General features: G+C 40.8%; 1 protein-coding gene across 1 annotated transcript in view; it reads left to right on the forward strand.

The window, feature by feature from the left end:
* FBN1 (fibrillin 1) overlaps positions 1 to 17,965 on the forward strand; it is a 139,671-nt gene that overhangs the window by 8,237 nt on the left and 113,469 nt on the right. Inside the window, exons 3-6 of the mRNA XM_066328415.1 lie at positions 5,974 to 6,056; positions 6,947 to 7,045; positions 13,064 to 13,159; positions 14,686 to 14,781. Of these exons, the coding sequence (XP_066184512.1) occupies positions 5,974 to 6,056; positions 6,947 to 7,045; positions 13,064 to 13,159; positions 14,686 to 14,781 (374 nt within the window). The remainder of the gene's footprint in view (positions 1 to 5,973; positions 6,057 to 6,946; positions 7,046 to 13,063; positions 13,160 to 14,685; positions 14,782 to 17,965) is intronic.

Consider the following 17,965-nt stretch of genomic DNA (forward strand, 5'->3'; position numbering starts at 1 on the left):
ATTTTTAGTGCTACCAGATAGAAAAGACTTCTTGTCCTCTGAATATATCCTTTTAGTTTGGTTTTTTCTGTGTGTGTGTTTTAAAAAAAGTACCTGATGGATCCTTCCTGTTTATCCGTTGCACTTGTCTGGCCTGGCAGATAGTTTCTTGTGGTGATGTACTTGTACTTTATGTGTCTTATACAGCCATGTAGATGGGTTTTGAGCTGGACCCGTTGACATTCTCAAGTGGAACAATGAAGGAATACATGCCAGAAACGCGTCTGTCCCTGGCTATGGATGAGAACAATGCCTGGCTGTCAGGTTAGATGAGCGTGTCCCTGCAAAAGACAGGGTTGCATTTTCAGAGCAAGTGCGGAAGAATTCTCTTAATGTCAATGCTGTTGTTGGATTGCTGTATTAAGCTGTCACAGTGTGATGGAGGTTAGGGTTAGAAAAGTGTTCAGTGTTGCTGCAGGAAACTTGCATGTCATTTTGAACTCTTGACTTGCACATAGGCCAGAGCCAAAGATACCCGTAGAGCTGCTCAGCGTGTTATTTTTTTAGTTGAACTGAGCCAGGTTTCTGGGACAGCAGTATCCTTACTGTCAGAGTGAGAAATAGTTATCATATTAGGCTCTCTGCATGGCAAAGGTTTGCTGATTGCAGTGTGAAAATGAGTACATCGGATGCAGTCCTTTGTATGTAAAAAATATACTTCACTTAAAAGTGTATGCTTCTTAGTATAATAGAAGCTAAATTTTGTGTTTGTTCCAGAGTCTAGTGTAGTTTCATACGTTTTCCTTTTATATAATTGAAATAAATAGCTTCAGGAGTTCTCTCAATGATCTTCACTGAATGGTTAAAAGGGGCACAGTGATAAGAACATCCCATTTTTGTAATATCTAGCTAAACAACAGAAAATAAATTTCTTTTTAAACTCTTTGAGGTACCTGGAAATGAGCCTTATGCATGCTAAATGCAGACCTGTGTCTGTGTTTCTGGCTCTGTCTGATGTCCAACTAAGTTTTTCAATTTGGGGATGTACTCACTGAAAGTGGTGAGTTCGAAGCACAACCAGGCTTCTTCCTTAGGGCTTGATGCACCGTGGTGTGTCAGGGTTGCTGCCTCTCATGTGCTGTAGCTGTTACTGCTGCATCCCACCAGGAACCAGATCTTCCCTTCCCAGCTCTGCCTTGCTCACTGCTTGGAGGAGGGGGGGTAGGTGCCAGCACAGCTAAAGGAGGTGCTTTAGATACCGACCTCTAATTTATGCATGCTTGGCTTCTGTCATTTAAGTGAGGAGGGATCCTGGAAGGCCATATGGTCCAACCCCCACTCAGAGCAGGGGGAACTTAAATCAGGTTGCTCATGGCTACTGAAGTTTGGACTGTATCTGGTGATGGAAGTTCTTGATTCTGTGGAAAAGCTGAGTAAAACTCCAGTGGAGTCAGCAGAGCTGTGCCAGTCGGGACATTTAGTATTTATAATGAGACACTGAGAAGTTTAGGTACATGAAGCTGGTTTACAGCAAAAAGTGTAGGTAAACCAGTGTAGGTAAAAAAGTGTAGGTAAAACTCTCTTGAAACCTACTTGTAAAATCTATTCATCGTCACATTCTGGAGCCTTAAAAAGCACATTTTGAAGACCAGTCTTCCCTTTTTTCAGGTGCAGTCTGTCATTCTTTTTAACTCCCTAGTGCAAGCATGGAAACATCACTCCGATTTTATGTGGAAATGATCAGCAAATAGTTCTAGGTACAGCTTTAGCAGCTACCAGAGTTACCAACATAAGAAGAAAAATAGGCAAAGCTTTCTCTATAAACAACCATTGGCTGATGATCTTGCTTTAAATTGTATTTTTCTGCCAGAAAACTGGGTCATATGCTAACCAGTGCAGCCAAATAATTAATAGAAGTTGTCCATGAAACGTTCTCTTGCAAGGAAGGGTCCCTCTGTGTTTTCCTAGGGAGAGGAAAAACGAGGGAGCAATGAGAAACCCTTTCCAGTCTCCCTGCATGCCAGCTCTCTAACTGGTGGTCAGCTGTTTCTCTTGCTCTCTCAGCTGCTCTCTGCCCACTCTGTCTGGTCTCTGTCTAATTTATTTGAGACCCGTGCTTTGGGTTTGATTCAGCGCGGATTACGCCAGCGTTGGCCGGTGCATGGCAGCGCTGCTGACAACATTTCTGCCTGAAGCCTCGCTCACAGCAGTGCCAGAAACTCTTCCTCCCATGGGAGTTGCAGATGGGCAATGCTTTCTTCCGGAGAGGGCTGTAACTTCCTCGAGGGGTCACAGGCAGGGCAGAGCGGGGATGTAGAGAACCAGCCCTCCCCCCGGCAGGCTGCAGCTCCGATCGTGCCTCTCCCGGACAGGGCAGTCCCAATGCCAGAGGTGTCCCTGCCATTCCCGGGCTGGCTGTTCGCTGCTGCCGCCTTCACACAGGGCTTTTGAACGTCTCCCTCACTTCTCCGGCTGTCACGTACCCTCGTTGCCTGGTTATAGCTGATGAGAAGACTCTGCTTAGCGTGATTTGCTTCTCATTTTTTTTACCTCTGTGTGCCCGCTCCACCAAGCCACCCGCAGTGCCTGGGACATGGCGCAGGTCGGGGGAGGCGGGCAGACACACATCCCTGCAGAGTCAGGGCTCTGGAAGCACGGGAGGGGCAGACCCAGTCTGTCCTTTCCCTGGGTGACATCAGTAATGCCCCGTGGAGAAAGGAGACCTTTTATTGGCGGCTGTGACAGCCGGAGGCTGTGCTGCATCGCCGCGCTGACCGGGGCAGGACCACGCGTGGCCATCGCAAGGAGCCTGCAGCTCGGCCCGGCTCATTCCCCACCGCCGGGAAAGGACCGGACACGGCTTCACTTCGTCACGGGCTGTAGGGCCCCTGTGGCTGTTTCTGAAGAAGAAACTTCTAGTTTGGTGCATGAAGGTGCTGTCAATATCTATGTAAACCTGTCACTCTCAAGTGTTAGTTACTGCAATTTCCAGATGAACCTTTTTCTCTCTGCTGCTCCAAGATTTTTCTAGTTGATGACTCATGTCTAATGTCTTTTGACAATACAACTCCCTTTGCTACTGAATTTCTACTTGTGTATCATTAATCAAAGACGCATCTTGTTTACTTTGGATATCTTTGATGAAACTCTGGGCATCAGCCATCGTGTCTCTGAGCACCATACCATTACAGAAAACCTTCTATACGCTACAAGTTTATTAAGTGACTCTAAAATCTCTAAAATAAAATGAAAAATGAAAGACTGAAAGACCTTTTTTGTTTTTTTTTGTTTTGTTTTGTTTTGCAATGCTAACAGCTTTGTTCTGAGATTCTCTATTCCTTCTCTGGGCTTCGGACTGAAAGGGAGGTACTCTAGGTGAGGTGGTTTGAGGGTGTATAGATACGTTTTTGCTTATTCTATCATTACAAACCAGATTTTATAACTGAATTCTGTTTATAGTGCTGTTCAGAAAACAGTTTTATAAGAATATAAAACACTTCTTTAGTATTCATAGCTTATAATATCAGCAGGAAAATATGCTCTATTTAACACAAAGTGGGTAGCTGTTTAAAGTAAATGCCATGATAGAACCTTTACAGTTTGATTGATGCTTTCCATGATTTTACATGAGGTAACTTATTTATTATTGCTTTGAATACTTTATTTATTTATGAAGATTTATTACTATAGTGTCTGATCACCTCATAAATATCAATGAATTTAAGCTTCAAAATTAATTATTTTCAAAGTCATTTTACAAATATGCACGATTTAAGTCTCAAAGAAGCAGCATTCAGGCTTTTAATATAGGTTTCTTTTATAAGCTAGACATCAACTTTCTGACGAAAAAGTGTTCCACTGGAAAATGCACTTGTCAGCCTCAAACTGTTCCATGGAAGTACAGTTTGATGACCTCTTTTTTAAAAAAAGCTAAGCACACTGCACCAGGGTTGGAGCCTCCTGGGTGTATGGCTTGGCTTACCCTGTGGACAGCCTCAAGGCTCTCAGGGTCTCTGACTTCATGGTTGCTGGCACATCTAGGTTTTCTAGAGTGCCATTTTGGAAGATTTTTAAAACCAGGTTTCTCTGTGACACAGAAATCTGCTCCTGGCTCTTAACATGGACCAGATGGTCGCCAAAGCCACATACTTGCTGAGATTGAACTTTGACAGAGTACATAAACATCACTTTATGGTCAGCCTTCTATAGATCCTCACCAACTGGAATCAGAAATGGGTGGTTCATAGGCTGTAACAGGTAGCAGCAAACCCATTCTATCTGTCTTATTATTTCTTCTGACTGGAGAAGGTGAAAAGCAATCTCACTTGTCTCCTTGCCAGTCTTACTTGGCAGATGATTGTGGAGCAACATTTGGCATTGATGAATAGGGAACTCTAGGAAAGTTACATGCTTATAGCCCTGCGGGGAAGTAGCTGACATTACTAAAACTGAATACATTGGAATTAAATGAATAAGGCTTTGAGTCTGTAACACCGGTTGCAGGAAGGGAAAATGACCCTGCAACAAGTCCAATTATGTTGCTTACATTCACCTCAGTTAGTACTTTGTAATTATCCAGAACCAGTGGAAAGTAATGGTAGTGGTTGCTTTGACTTAAGTAGTTTCTGGCTGTGGTTGGAAAGAATAGGTGTCACTGAAATCGGTGTAATCAGAGTACTTGAAATTGCACTAGTAACGCATATCCCTAAACAAATACAGGATATAACTTCTGTTAGTTAGAAAATGTGCATAAAGAAATGTTTGTATATATTGAGATTGTTTGTCTTAAGTTGCCTCACCATGTGAAGTAACTATTGTTTACTTAGACATTGCAATACTAGCAATGAAGAACTTTCTGAAAGACCAAGGACAAAATAATAATAAAGAACCCTTCCTAAACCAGTAAACATTTAAATCTGTTTCTAATCTGTATACAATATTTAAATATAGCAGTTCCTAAGAAGTTTCTAGCTGGTTATAGCTGTATTAATTTATTGTGTAATTGCTCACAATATTAATAGAGATTGTAAAAATTTCCTCTGCTAAGATTATTAAGAGTAAAACAAAAGAAGGCACAGGTTCCCATTTTTGAGGGTATTCTTACTAGCTTTATTTGCATGGATAGATGCATTAAATAAATAGGACAAGGTAGATTTAAAAAAATCTATTATGTATGAGGGACAGAATAATTTCAACTTTTCTATTTTTATCAATAAAATCATGATAGAAATAGTGTCATGTCCTGTCAGCTTTCATTGTAAACTCTAGTAAAAAAGTTATTTGACAGGGTAAATGTAAATGAGAGGAATGAGTTGGAAAGAAAAATTCCTGTTGATACATCATTAAGGAGGGCAGTAGACCCCTTATACTCATTTCATAGGACCCTATGACTACATGCACCCACATCCTTAATTATTTTTGGTAGTAAGTAATTTTTCCTAATGAAGATTTATTTTGACTCATTTATTTGGCTAATGTTCTTGTTGACATGTTTCACTCACGCTTACATAGTTTTGTTCATGGACAAAACAGGGAACAGTAGTAGTGCTTTAGAATAAAGAAGAGAAAGCAACAGGAAGATTAAAAATTACCACTCAAGGAGCACTAAATTTAATTTGTGCTTATTAATGATGCTGGATGAAATCCATAATTTTTTATTTAAGTGTGAGTTTTGCTCAAAAAAACTGGATGGTTACTTCTTCAGGTATGGAGTGTTGTGAGACAAGGTTTCCTTATTCTATTCCTGTTGTTCAGATGTTACTGATTTGATTTTGTGCTTGTAAGGTAATCTTTAATTTATAAAAGTGTATGTTACCTAAAAACCCCAACAACTACAGGTGAAAAACACGCAACACTTCAAATTTAATCATTGAAACCTATATTGCAGTGATTTACCTTTTCCATTTTATGCCTCTACTGTTAAAACATATTAAATATACTGTTAAAACATGAAAAATAAGGATTAATCCTTATCCTTTTTTTTTTTTTTCCCAGACCAAATGTGTGTGGATCCCGTTATAATGCCTACTGCTGCCCTGGATGGAAAACGTTACCTGGTGGAAACCAATGCATAGTCCGTAAGTTACTCTAGTTGTGTGTTATGATCAGTGTTTATCTTTGTCATTCCACATTTCAGGATGGTTTAAATTGTATACCAGAACTGAAATGTGTTTCTGTATGTTTTCAGTAGCAGCTGTACATGATTGCTTTACCATTTAAAATATATTAACCTAATATACAAAGTTTCATGGGCTACAACGCAGTGACATGATACCAGTATTTAACAAAAGATTAATCTCATCCACATGTTCTGTTTAAGTCTGTGGTAAAGGGTTCCAAGGGGTGTGTGAACTCTTGGAAAGGAGTGGAATATGTTAATCTATTTAAGTTAATGGAAGGAGGCAACAGCATCAGGCCAGCAAGTGCATTTTCTCTGCTTTTTTGGACCATATCCCTGAAATTTATATGTAGGAATATAAATATATGCATACATCATAGTTTTATATACATATTCACATAAAAATCAGAAATGACTCCTAAGGGCACTTTGCCCAAGGCTGATAAGAATCCCTCCAGAGATCCTGCAGCAGTGTGCTGTCAGATGGGAATTATTGCTATTGTCTCTGTTTGGTGCAGAAATAAAGGAAGCACTATGTTGCTGCCTCAGTGCCATCCTTCCTCCAAGAAGGTCTGGTAAAATGGACAACATTTCCCTTTTCCAAGGAAATCTCCCATATCTAGTGTGGCCTGTGGCATGTTCTTTTCATAACAAATGGAGAAGGTCCAGGTTTTAGCTGCCCCCTATAAAGAGGAAGATGACTAGGAGGAACAGTTTTGGGATCTGTTGTATGCGATTTAATGAGTTTGTGGGTATTTATGTTATGGTACTGAATTTTCTATCAGGTGTTTTTTTATGTGTTTGAGGTTTTTGAGACATATTTTTAAAACATTTATGTTTTCTCAATAGCAATCTGCAGACATTCCTGTGGGGATGGATTTTGCTCTAGACCAAACATGTGCACATGCCCAAATGGTCAGATAGCCCCCTCCTGTGGTTCAAAATCAAGTAAGTATTTCTTCTGCATCTCTGATATTGCTCTTTTGAGTCTGTGAAGCTACTAAGGTATGTAAAATAGTTCAGTGGTCAGTATTTTAGACAAATAACCTCTGAGTCACCAGACGTACTTTTACCACAGGAAGGGAAGTGTAGCTTTCTATGATGAAACTGAAGAATGACTCAGAGACTGGCAGTTGGAGACGCTTCTTTTTTTTGCCAAATCAAACCCAAATTGGTCTTATTGGAAGCTATTTTAATTTGCCACTTTGTAACACTAATTCCAGTCTTCCTTGTTTTCTGAAAAATACCTTATCTCTGTTCACTGGTAGACATGAGCATGTATAGGACAAAAGTTGTAATGATGGAGAGACAACTCTTGACAACTGGCTGAACTTGACATGCTTTGGAATTTTCTTCAGATGTCAGGGGCTATAAACCAGACACTATGTGTGCTGTATGTTAATATCTAGGCCTACATACTTTAGAGCATTTTCTTGCCAGGCTCAGTACATATCTTCTGAATCTAATACTACTGACTTTCTTCAGGTGACACTTCTGTAGGTACTAGAGGTACAGAGTTGCTCAAGGTTTTTAAGTGGAACAGCTTTTCATCAGAAAAACAAAGATGCTTTGAAAATGAAACTTTTCAGAGAGATGACTTTTCCTGGAAATGTTTTTATTTCAAGTTTTCAAGGAAGGTTCCCCAGAGCCAGGGAAAAATAAGTAAAATTAAATTCATTCAGTGAATAGAGAACTCAATGGCTAAATATGAGTTGAGTGTTTGATATAGAGTAGGATTTATATCTGAGATGCCAACTGTAAAGTACTCTGTGTTCTCATTTGAATGTGGTTCTTGTCTCTTAGAATGTAAAAGATTAAGCTTTTTAATGACATATGAAATTTCTGGAAAGAATTTTGGGGGAGACTGGTTCCCAAAAATGCCTGTAACTGTCTGAACAACGTATTAACAGAAGTAGGGGAGGATGAGAATTTTGCATAATATTATAGACTTCAGCAGTCAGCTGAGGTCTGTAATACTATGCAAAGTGGTCATCCTTTTAGTTCTGAATATTTTTGAGACTCAATGTGTGGTCTGCTTTGCTTCTGTATTTTTACTTCACCATTTTTTTTGCTTTCCTGGTTGATAAGAGTTTTCCAACATAACTGACCATTTTGGTTTGTGGTTTTAGCATCCTTTTTATGCAATAACAGTGGAAAAACATTAGCAACTGCAGAATGTAATGGAATGACATGTACTAAAATGGTAAATATTGTTCTTTGTAGTTCAACCCATCTCATGCTCCAGTGATGTATGTTAGGGAGAGGACAGCATGAGGAAGATGTGGAGCTATGGAGTTCCCAGAGAGTACTGGAGGGAGGGAAGGGTGCAAAATGCTGCACAAATGTGTGTGGTGGTGCGTTCCTGCCTGGGTTTGCAGCTACTGTTTTACCAGGTGCTTATGCCTTAGTCCTGTAAGCCAGTAAAGGAAGGTATGACCTTCTCCCAAGCGCCCTTCAGGGCAGAGAAAGAGAGATCCCTGTGTCTGTTACATATTTTGGCATCTTTGGCATGAACATGTGGGCCTTACATAATTTTTTATTTTAATTAAACCTTATTTTAATTATATATTTTAAAAATAAGAAAAGAACTAATTAAAATAATTTAAAATCAAATGTAAATGGTACATTTGTTACACACAAGATAAAAATAGCAGATATGAGTGAAAATGCCATTTCTCAGAATTAAGTGTAGAGCTTCTGATATATGAGATGTGTCTGAGATGTCCTTTGTATATTTTAAGCTACGTGTGTCTTTAGTACTTAAAGAATCAGTAGTGGACATGGATTTTCTAGCAGGTACATCCATAGACAGAAACCAAACTGACAGTGACTCTTATACTCTGGTTGTCTGATGAAATAAAATATTTAATGCAGATTGGAAAGGATGTGGATTTGAGAGCAAAACAAAACCTCCAAGTTTGATTCTTATGCAGGTCAGTTGCTGGAACTTTTCTGGTTAAGAGTCAGCTTTAGGAATCTGATTTGTGGTTGAAAAGATCAACCGGTGGTTTTGTCAGCAGGGATTTTAGTGACATCAGTAAACTTGCTGGCTGAGTAGTGGTTGTTTCTGTGTAATTAGTGAATTTTTGGGTGTGCTTACAGCAGGCTTGGAGATAAGACTGCCAAGTGTGGAGGCCTCCCTGCTGCTGGCTGTGGTGTGTGGGTGTTCTGATGCTGCAGGTGCACCTGTGTGGAGACGTGCACCTCTCCGTGCTGCGGGAGATGTCCTGAGCTCCATGCTCTGCCGGCTCCGCGGAGACAGCGGCTTGGCTGCTGCCCCCGAGCGCCCGGGCTGTGCCCGCTGTGTCCGCGCCTGTTGGTGCTGCGGCCCGGCGCTTCTTCGTGCTGCATTCCGGCTGCCATCCTGCCATGTGTCACAGCTGCTGCTCTGCCCCCGTGGGGGCAAACAAGGAGAGGGTGTCAGCCTGCCCCCAGGGTTATGGGTCAGCTCTGCCTCTGAGCTGAGCCGAGCCCCTGCTTTTCCTTCTGTAGTCAGAATGGTTTTGGCTGGCTGAAACAGGGAAGGCACTTGCTGATGGGGCTGTCCCCGAAGGAAGGCAGACGTGACAGAGGCCGCCGTGGTGGTGCTCGGGACGAGGAGCAGGTGTCGGTGTCCGGAGCAGGCCCCGCTCGCTGCCCGCAGCCTCAGAGGCACAGCCGAGCGCTGGGCTCGCCCCTCACACCCTTGGCTGCCGGAGTGTCCCCGGAGCCTGCCGTGTGTGGTGTGGGGCCGAGCCTCGGCTCCGTGCCCTGGGACCCCGCTCTGTGCTGCGGGAGGTGTCCGCCCCATGGCAGGAGAAACTGGAGCTCAGCCCCTTGCCTTATGTTCTGCTGCTGTCAGAGGTGGCGTAAGGTCTTGAATGTCGAATGTGCGCAGAGGTTTTGAGGGTACAAGGCATAGATTTTGTCTGTGCCTTGTGCGGGGCTGTGGGGCAGCAGGCCCGTGTCCCGCCTTGGCGCCAGCTGCCATCTGTCTCCTGAGTCAGTCACTTGACAGAGAAAGCACGCTGAGCATCTGGGATGCGATGAGGCCGTCATTCCTTGTTTACAGCTCCTGGCAGGCAAAGCCCTGCGTCATGCACGGCCGGGGCCGGCAGCGTTTCCTCGGCAGTGGCACGGCGGCCGGGGCCGCCTCTCCCGCGGTGCCCGCCGCCTGCCCCAGCGCCTCCCCGGGGCTGCGGACCCCCGCACCTCCCGCTCCGTAGGCTGGGGTCGCAGGGTGGACAGCTCGTGTGTTACCTTTCGTCTGCTTGGTGAGCTCCTGCACGTTTCATCGGCGCTTGTGGTAGTGCTCTGGGCGTGATGAAGTCTTCACTCAGTTTTGCTGGGTATTTATTTAAAAAGTCAGGAACTGTTATGCTTAAGAGGGCAGCACTTTGATAAAAAACACAACTATCGCCCACACGTAAAGCCTGTGTGGATGTGTATGGGCTTGCTGGCTCTTTTGCAGGCTTGAGAAGTTGTGTTCCTGCAGTTATTCCTGTTTTGACTTCAGACGTTTCCAGTGCAGACTGTTTACAAATTGGATGTGAAAAAGAACAATAATTGATTAAAAGCAACCATTTATTAATGTTAACATTTCCTCTGCATGGCAAGATAAGGCAAAGCTACATGCATTCATTTACCAGCCTTGTGGTGATTCCTGTGCTTTTTTTTTTTTTTTGAATCTCTGTCAGTGTGGTATCCTGGAACAGGTTGTTTCATTTACCGGAATATCTCCACTGACATTAATGGAATTGTTGATATAGCTGGGAACAGAGAACCTGGACCTGCATTAATATTCTAGTTTTCAAAAATGCATTTTTAAAATCATCATCTGAGCTCCAGACAGCCTTTGAATGTGTTTCTGTAAACTTTTGGAAGGATAATATTACAGAATAGTCTGTATGATTTTGGAAGTACTCTTTTCAACATTCCCACAAAAGAGAGCAGAAAATAAGTTATTAGTTTGCAGACTGTATGTCAGTGATCCTCTTGCCTGGTAGAAGATGAGAATGTTCACTGATTTAAATGGCTCATTTTGGTAAGGATGACTGGGTGTCCCAGCAGTCTCCCATAACGATTTTAGTTTTAAAAGGAGAAAGAAATATTTTACCTTGGAAAAGTTCTTTTAAGAAGCAGTAAGACAAATTATGGAACATTCGTGTGTGTATCCCAGTATGAGGAAATATACTTTATTTATACATGAAGAGATAATATGAAAATCATCATTTAAGCTACTGTTAACCTTTTTATCTCAAATGTAGTTCAAACTACTTAAATGGCTTTGGTCTTCATGTGGGAATGGAAATTAGCTCTTGGCATAGCTTGCTCTAATTGAAATCAGTTTGTGGTTTTTAAGTTCCTTCCCTGCTTGACAGATGATATCATTTCCTACGCTTTTTGTAATCCCCTCTGTTTTTCTAAGATTGTATAAAGCTGAGTTGAACTACACATTTTAAAGTAACTATACACCTATTTCTGACCTACTTAGGATATTGTCCAAAAATCTTCACCAGATATTTTGTATTTGCAGACAACTTTACTTTTTATTGAGGAATGTTGGTACATTTTTGTTGCTTGAAGTACTGAAGTACATCCAAAGCAGAACAAAGATAACTATTAGGCACATGAGAAATGTAATACACAATTTTTTCCTTTTATAATTGAAGAATTAGAGCTACTAATGTTTTAAATGCAGATTGCTTTAAATTCTTTCTGCAGTTGTATGTTTTACTTGTGTTTTGTGGGTTCATATTGTTATAGAAGGCATTACAGTTAAAATTATTATTTCTATTTGAAAATAATAAAAAACAGTTCTATTCAGATACTTCTGAATAAAAGCCAAATGATGCCTAAGGGTTTTGTGTGAGATGAAAAATTCTGTGTTTGGCATGGCACCTGTTAGCTGCAGGCTCTGACAGGACATGCAATTTCCATTTTTCAGTCCTGAGCATTTCAGACAGCATGGTGTGGGTATCCAGTGCTCCATCACAATCTACTGAAATGCTGATCAGACTGTAATCCTATCTGGGGAGGAGCCTTTCATGTGGTTCCTGTTAAGAGGAAAACCATTTCCCAGCTGCCTACTGGAGTGCAGGCCCCAGTTCACAGCTGTGTTGGACAGTAGGACCTGTAAGGACTGCACTTGCTTGGGAGGCTTGCCTGCTTCTCTATGCCTGATGAAGAGCCTGACGTACTTTTAGGTCCTCCCAACATCTAATTAAGAAATATATTTGCCCTTATTACTAGAAAAATGCATCAGAGACATTATGTTTTACTGGCATGGGGCTTAAGCTGCCTGTTAAGCATTATAAGTGGTGGGGCTGCAGCTGGAGGAGAGTGTGCTGCTCCTTTGCCCTTGGGAGGGGAGGGCTGTTGGCTCTGAGGAAGTGCTGTCTGTGAGCTCTGCAGCTCCCAAGCACAGCAGCTCTACTGGTGGGGTGAGCCCACAGCTGGCATACAGAAAGAAATCACTGTTATTTCTCCTTATTATGCAAGAAGTCTTGCTTTGCCAGGTCAGCTTCTGGTGTTGCATGTGTTGGCAGAACAGGGCTGTCTTCAGGAGCTTCCCTATATGCTTCCCTTCAATGCTTCCCTCCCCTACTTCCCAAATGATAAGACTCTCTTTCTAATGATGCTGTCTGCCAGAAGTTCATTACTTTTCTCTTATAGAAGGCTTTTTCTTTTAATTGCAAACTAGGAAAGAAATCTTGATGATTTATGCTTATATGAAATGCCTTTAACTTCATTTGAAGGAGAGGATGCATCAAATTCTTGCACCATGTCCTATACTCCTTAGGAACTGTAAATCTGTATTGTGTTTTGTAGTGCCATTTTAAGTATCTGTCCTAAATGTGCATTCTTGACTTCTGATCCTTTCTGGTTCACAGAATCCACCCCCCCTCCAAGTAAAGTCCTTTAGCAAGCAGTAAAGTGTTTCTGACTGGTTTGATTTAACTGAGGAAAATCTTTTTTCCTTTCAAGTCCAACACTGTAACATCCGGTGCATGAATGGAGGTAGCTGCAGTGATGACCATTGCCTCTGTCAGAAGGGATATACAGGAACACACTGTGGACAGCGTAAGTACACTTCCAGGAATGTAGACACTGTGGAGTGATTCTGTGATGTGTGGATGGGACACTCTTTAGCACCAAATTTCAGCTGCTGTTGAGCTTGGTTTTGATCAGATATAGTGAAATTTTACAGAAAAACACATGACTTGGTAATGAATGCTGAGTGAATTCTTACTGATCAAGATTAAAATAAACATCCTGTGACTTCATAATAATTGGATATAATTTGATCCTGTAGTTCTCACACTGCCATAATTCCCATTGACCTCCAGGACTTCTCACCTACTAGAGCAGTGGGTCATACATCTAAATTTTACATGGAATTCAGTTTTCATTTTATAGATAAAATTAGGATTTTTAATGCAAAGTCTTTTTTTCATTTCAGTGTTTGCATCAGACTTAGCTAGTACGCTTTAGAAATTTTGATGTTGTCTTATAAGAGTTGATTGACAGATTTTTTTATTTCCTCAATCAGTCCTTAGCCAAAAGCATTCCTGGATCTGCTGCTTGAAATCTCTCCCAAACTGACTCGGGTGCTCTCTTGTTCCTCTTGGCTGGAATGCTGTGAAGTTACTCAAATAAGGATAAAGACACTGCTTTTAACCAAGGCAGTCACATTGCTATCTAGTGAAATATTGGTCTGACACAGAAAATGTGTTTAGCTCATTTAATGAAAACCTTTTGTGTTCTGTCAAAATCAATGGCACACTTTACATGAACTTCAGTGGGACCAGGAATTTACCCTAATAATCTGGAGGAGGATCACATGGTGAAAGGATTAAGAGTTGTATTTCTGCCTTCACTGTGAAATATCAAGTGGATAAAAGAGGATAAATGGAAATCTTCTTTCTACTGAAGTGAATGTGAAACGGAACAAAAAATAACATTACTCAATGAACATAAAATTGTATTTAAAATCTCCTTTCTCATGTGCATGTTGTATTTTCTGATTATTTCTGAGAGTAATTGCTTTTGGAGTTTATTATTAAAAAGCTGAGTTCTGAAGCTAGTGACAACATGATACAGAGGAGGTATATCTTGAATTAATATGGAATTGATATTGATTGAATTTTGCTATCCTAGTTAATAGCATTATTTATCTAACACCAGCAAACAGCCTTTTTATACTGGATTATTACAGCAGGAACAAATACATTTGAGGATTTAGAGATGAAATACTCCTCTGCATCTTTTGTCTGCAATCTCTATCAGTGTTTGTTTATTTCAAGTTTGAAGGAGGTGTATTTTGAAGTTATGGGTTTATCCAGGTATCCTAAAGAGAAAGGCTCTGAGAGGTCAGAAAAGCTGTGGTTGTTACTGTATTTGTGTTATGCTCCCTTGAAAAGATGAGCTCATGGTACTAATGAGGCCAGGAAGTAGTAAAGGGTCATTAAATAGATTCTAGGAAAAGAGTTTAGTATCTTGTTATGTTTACCATTTTTACCAGTTTACCTAAGTTGGCCAAGTACATACCTTCACGTCTTTCTGAAAAGAGCCCAATAATGATGACTCTTGCCTTGCCTTTGATACAGCTGTCTGTGAAAATGGATGTCTAAATGGAGGGAGATGCGTGGCTCCGAATCGATGCGCTTGCACCTATGGCTTTACTGGACCCCAGTGTGAGAGAGGTATGTGCCCTAAATCAGTGGGAATAATTGTGTTCCAACACCTCTAAACGTAGAGTTGTTGGGCCATTGTCTGTTGCATTGTATAGCTGAATTGGTTGTGATTTTGTTGCTCTCAAGATGGAAAATAAATTTCAAGTGGCATTTTTAGAAGTATGTGAACTTACTAAGAATAGAGGACAGGATGAAACACGGATAGAACTGTTTACTTTTTTCCACTCTAGTGGAAGAGGTGGCAAATGAAAGTTTTTGTGTGCTTTTGCTCAAACTTCAGTTTCTAAGTCATCAGAAAAGGTCCTTAAATTTGATATATGTGATAAGTAGCATCTTGCCCCTGTCTTAGCTATGTTTTCTTTTGCAGAGTTTATTCGATACTCTTTTCCATTTTGTACAGATTTATTGCTTTCAATTTTAGCTTTTTAGTTGTATATCCATAGTGATAATCTTCAAATGAAAACACAATGATACCAGCTGCCTTATATGGTATGTGGATTTTTTTCAGGGTCATTAAACCAATTTAATGTTTCTTTTTTGAGCAGTATATGGACAATGTTTATGTATAATCCTGTTGAGTTTTATAGAAATGCAAATAAAATATTTTCATTTGTCAGAGCGATTGGTTTGTTGGAAATTCATACATTCTATTCATAGAGTAGGTTGTGTTACATATCTATGAACCTAGGACAGAATAGACATTACTAATCTGATTTTGGGCTTCCATGTAGGGGATGAGTTTAGCACATGAAATTTCTGTCAATGAGTGTTGTCTGTTATCTCTGCTGTCAATGCTGCACCTGGAGCAGTAACAGTTGGCTTTTTTATGTGGGCAGCATAGGTGGGTAATAGAGAACAACAACTCTGAAGAGACCAAAGGTGGTTTTTTCCTGTGCTAAAAGTGATGGTAAGATGAATCAGGTATTTCCTGCACTCCCTACAGCAGATAAAATTGCCGTGTTGGCACTGTGTGAAGTCTTGCTAGTTGTCCACTCCAATGGTGAATTTTGTCCAAGGATTGAAAAGTAGCTTAATTCTGAATCAGGGGATCTTACTGCTAGAGAGGAGTAAAAAGAATGGGCAATTAGGTTTAAGTTCCTAAGTTTGAAGAGAATAAATACTTATAAGTTAGAATGCACAGAATATTACTGCAAGGACTTGGAATTTCGAGCAATTCCTGCTTGTTCTTCATGGGTGAAGGTTTTGAGCCTTCAGTCTGGTGACGAGGTATAAAGTGTAAGTTCAGAAGAAGATTGTTCAGTGCTACTTCTGTGTTGCCTGATCTGAGACCAGTTTGCCTCCACATCATTAGAGCAAGTTTCTAGGCTGAATCCTGGTAACAGCCTCAGTCCTGTCCCTCAGGGCTCCTTCCTGGTGGTGGGTGGAGTGATAAACTGGTGGCACAGAGCCATTTGAGCCAAGTCAAGCTGTCCTGAAATTACATGCGTGCTATTGAGCACAATTGAGGTGGAAATCTGTAACTTACATGCCTTGTCCATAGGCAGTTTTTTACTTAAAACACGTGTTTGATTTAAACAATAAAAGTAATCAATAAAAGAGAAAATAGACATTAGTGAGCTGTAGTATTCCTGGTTAATGCTCACTTGCTGTGTTGAGGCCAAATGATTGTCGTATCTTCCCAGAAAACCTCTGAAATTTGGCTGCTTTCACAGATTTCCTGCAGCCTCTCTACCTAGTTGAGCTAATATGTTCCCCTCCTCTAAAAAGGGTGTGGTGGTTTTTGGTCTCAGAATCACATTATGCCATGAGAAAAACTTTTTCTGAAGATGACTTTTCAAGTATAAACGAATCTTGGTTTTAGAATAACTTGCCTTGTTCAGCACATGCACCTGTGTGGTCACTGGAGAGTTGTCTGGCTGTGTATGATTTTACACAGCTGTCAGCTAAGTAAGAGGTCCATATTTTGAATCTAGCTTTGGAAAGTTCTGTGGATTTGACACTCCCTGGTGGGCTTCTGATGTACATGTGAATGGATGTTAGCCAGTAAATTGACAAGATTCATGCCTTGTAGAGTAAAATTGTGTGTTTATTAGAAAGAAAAGAAAGAGGGGAGGAAACAAAACAACAAAACCAAAGGATGTCTATGCATGGAGGGGGGAAAAGGAAAATACTCAAGAGAAATAGTGTCTTAAACTATGCCGTTTCTGGCAGAAGCAGGAGAAGCAGATTGTTTTGAAAACACCATTTCTGGATATAAACGTAATGAGAAGTGATACAGTTTTGTGGCATACACATTCTCCATCTGTTTGGCTGTGGTTTGACTTCTAGGTTATGCCATCCCACAAACTAACAGTTATGGAAGTAATTTACTGCTGTGTATCACCCAGTGCTTTTCTCTACAAGCATCAACTAACAGTAACAGTCAAAGAGTGTTTGTGGCACATATGTCACACACCAAAGAATATTCCTGCCTTTGCTGCATATGTCATAACTTAGAACTGACTTGAATAAAACAATGTCGAGGCAACCAAACATGTGGGGCTGTTCTAATAATCCGACAGGGAAAACACTTAAAATATTGCAGGTGGTTGGAATAAAATCGAATTCAGCTTTTTAGATGCAGAGACAAGTTGTGTAATTCTGTGTCTACTGTTTAAAGTAGTTTTTCCATACATTACCTCAGTAAATGTCATCCATGTGATTGTTAATGAAGATCTTCAAGATTCTGTGTAGTCAAGGGCTTTATCTGGTGAAAGACCCACTGCTTCCACAGTGCAGCAAACTCCATCAAATTTGTGGCTTAAATATTTCTGTGTATTTATTCAGTCATTCTCTGAGAGGGTAGAGCAGGCCTTGGACAGTTTTGGCACACAAATCGCTTTTTTGTATGTCTTAGAAGTGTTAATCTTAGTGTAAAGCACTATAAACGTGAGCACAAGGAATTCTGACATTCACTTTTATCAGTGGAGTTCTTCTTCATGTCCTGGGAGTGTATGCCATGTCACTGGTGAGACAGGCTTCACCAGAGCTGGACTGATAACTTTGTTGTGCTGCAGGTGGTACAGATGTGTCATGAACTCCTGTGTGTGGCTCCTTTCCAGAGTGCGAGAAGCTGCCTGGACGCACTGTCAAGTATATGCAGCTGTGTCATAAAACAACAGATTGGCTTTTCTGTGGAATAGTGTTAAAAAAGGTGGACTTGACAGAAACTCAATGGGAAAAGTGTACTGGA

This window comes from Sylvia atricapilla, chromosome 13 (assembly GCF_009819655.1).
Source record: "Sylvia atricapilla isolate bSylAtr1 chromosome 13, bSylAtr1.pri, whole genome shotgun sequence".
NCBI lineage: Eukaryota > Metazoa > Chordata > Aves > Passeriformes > Sylviidae > Sylvia > Sylvia atricapilla.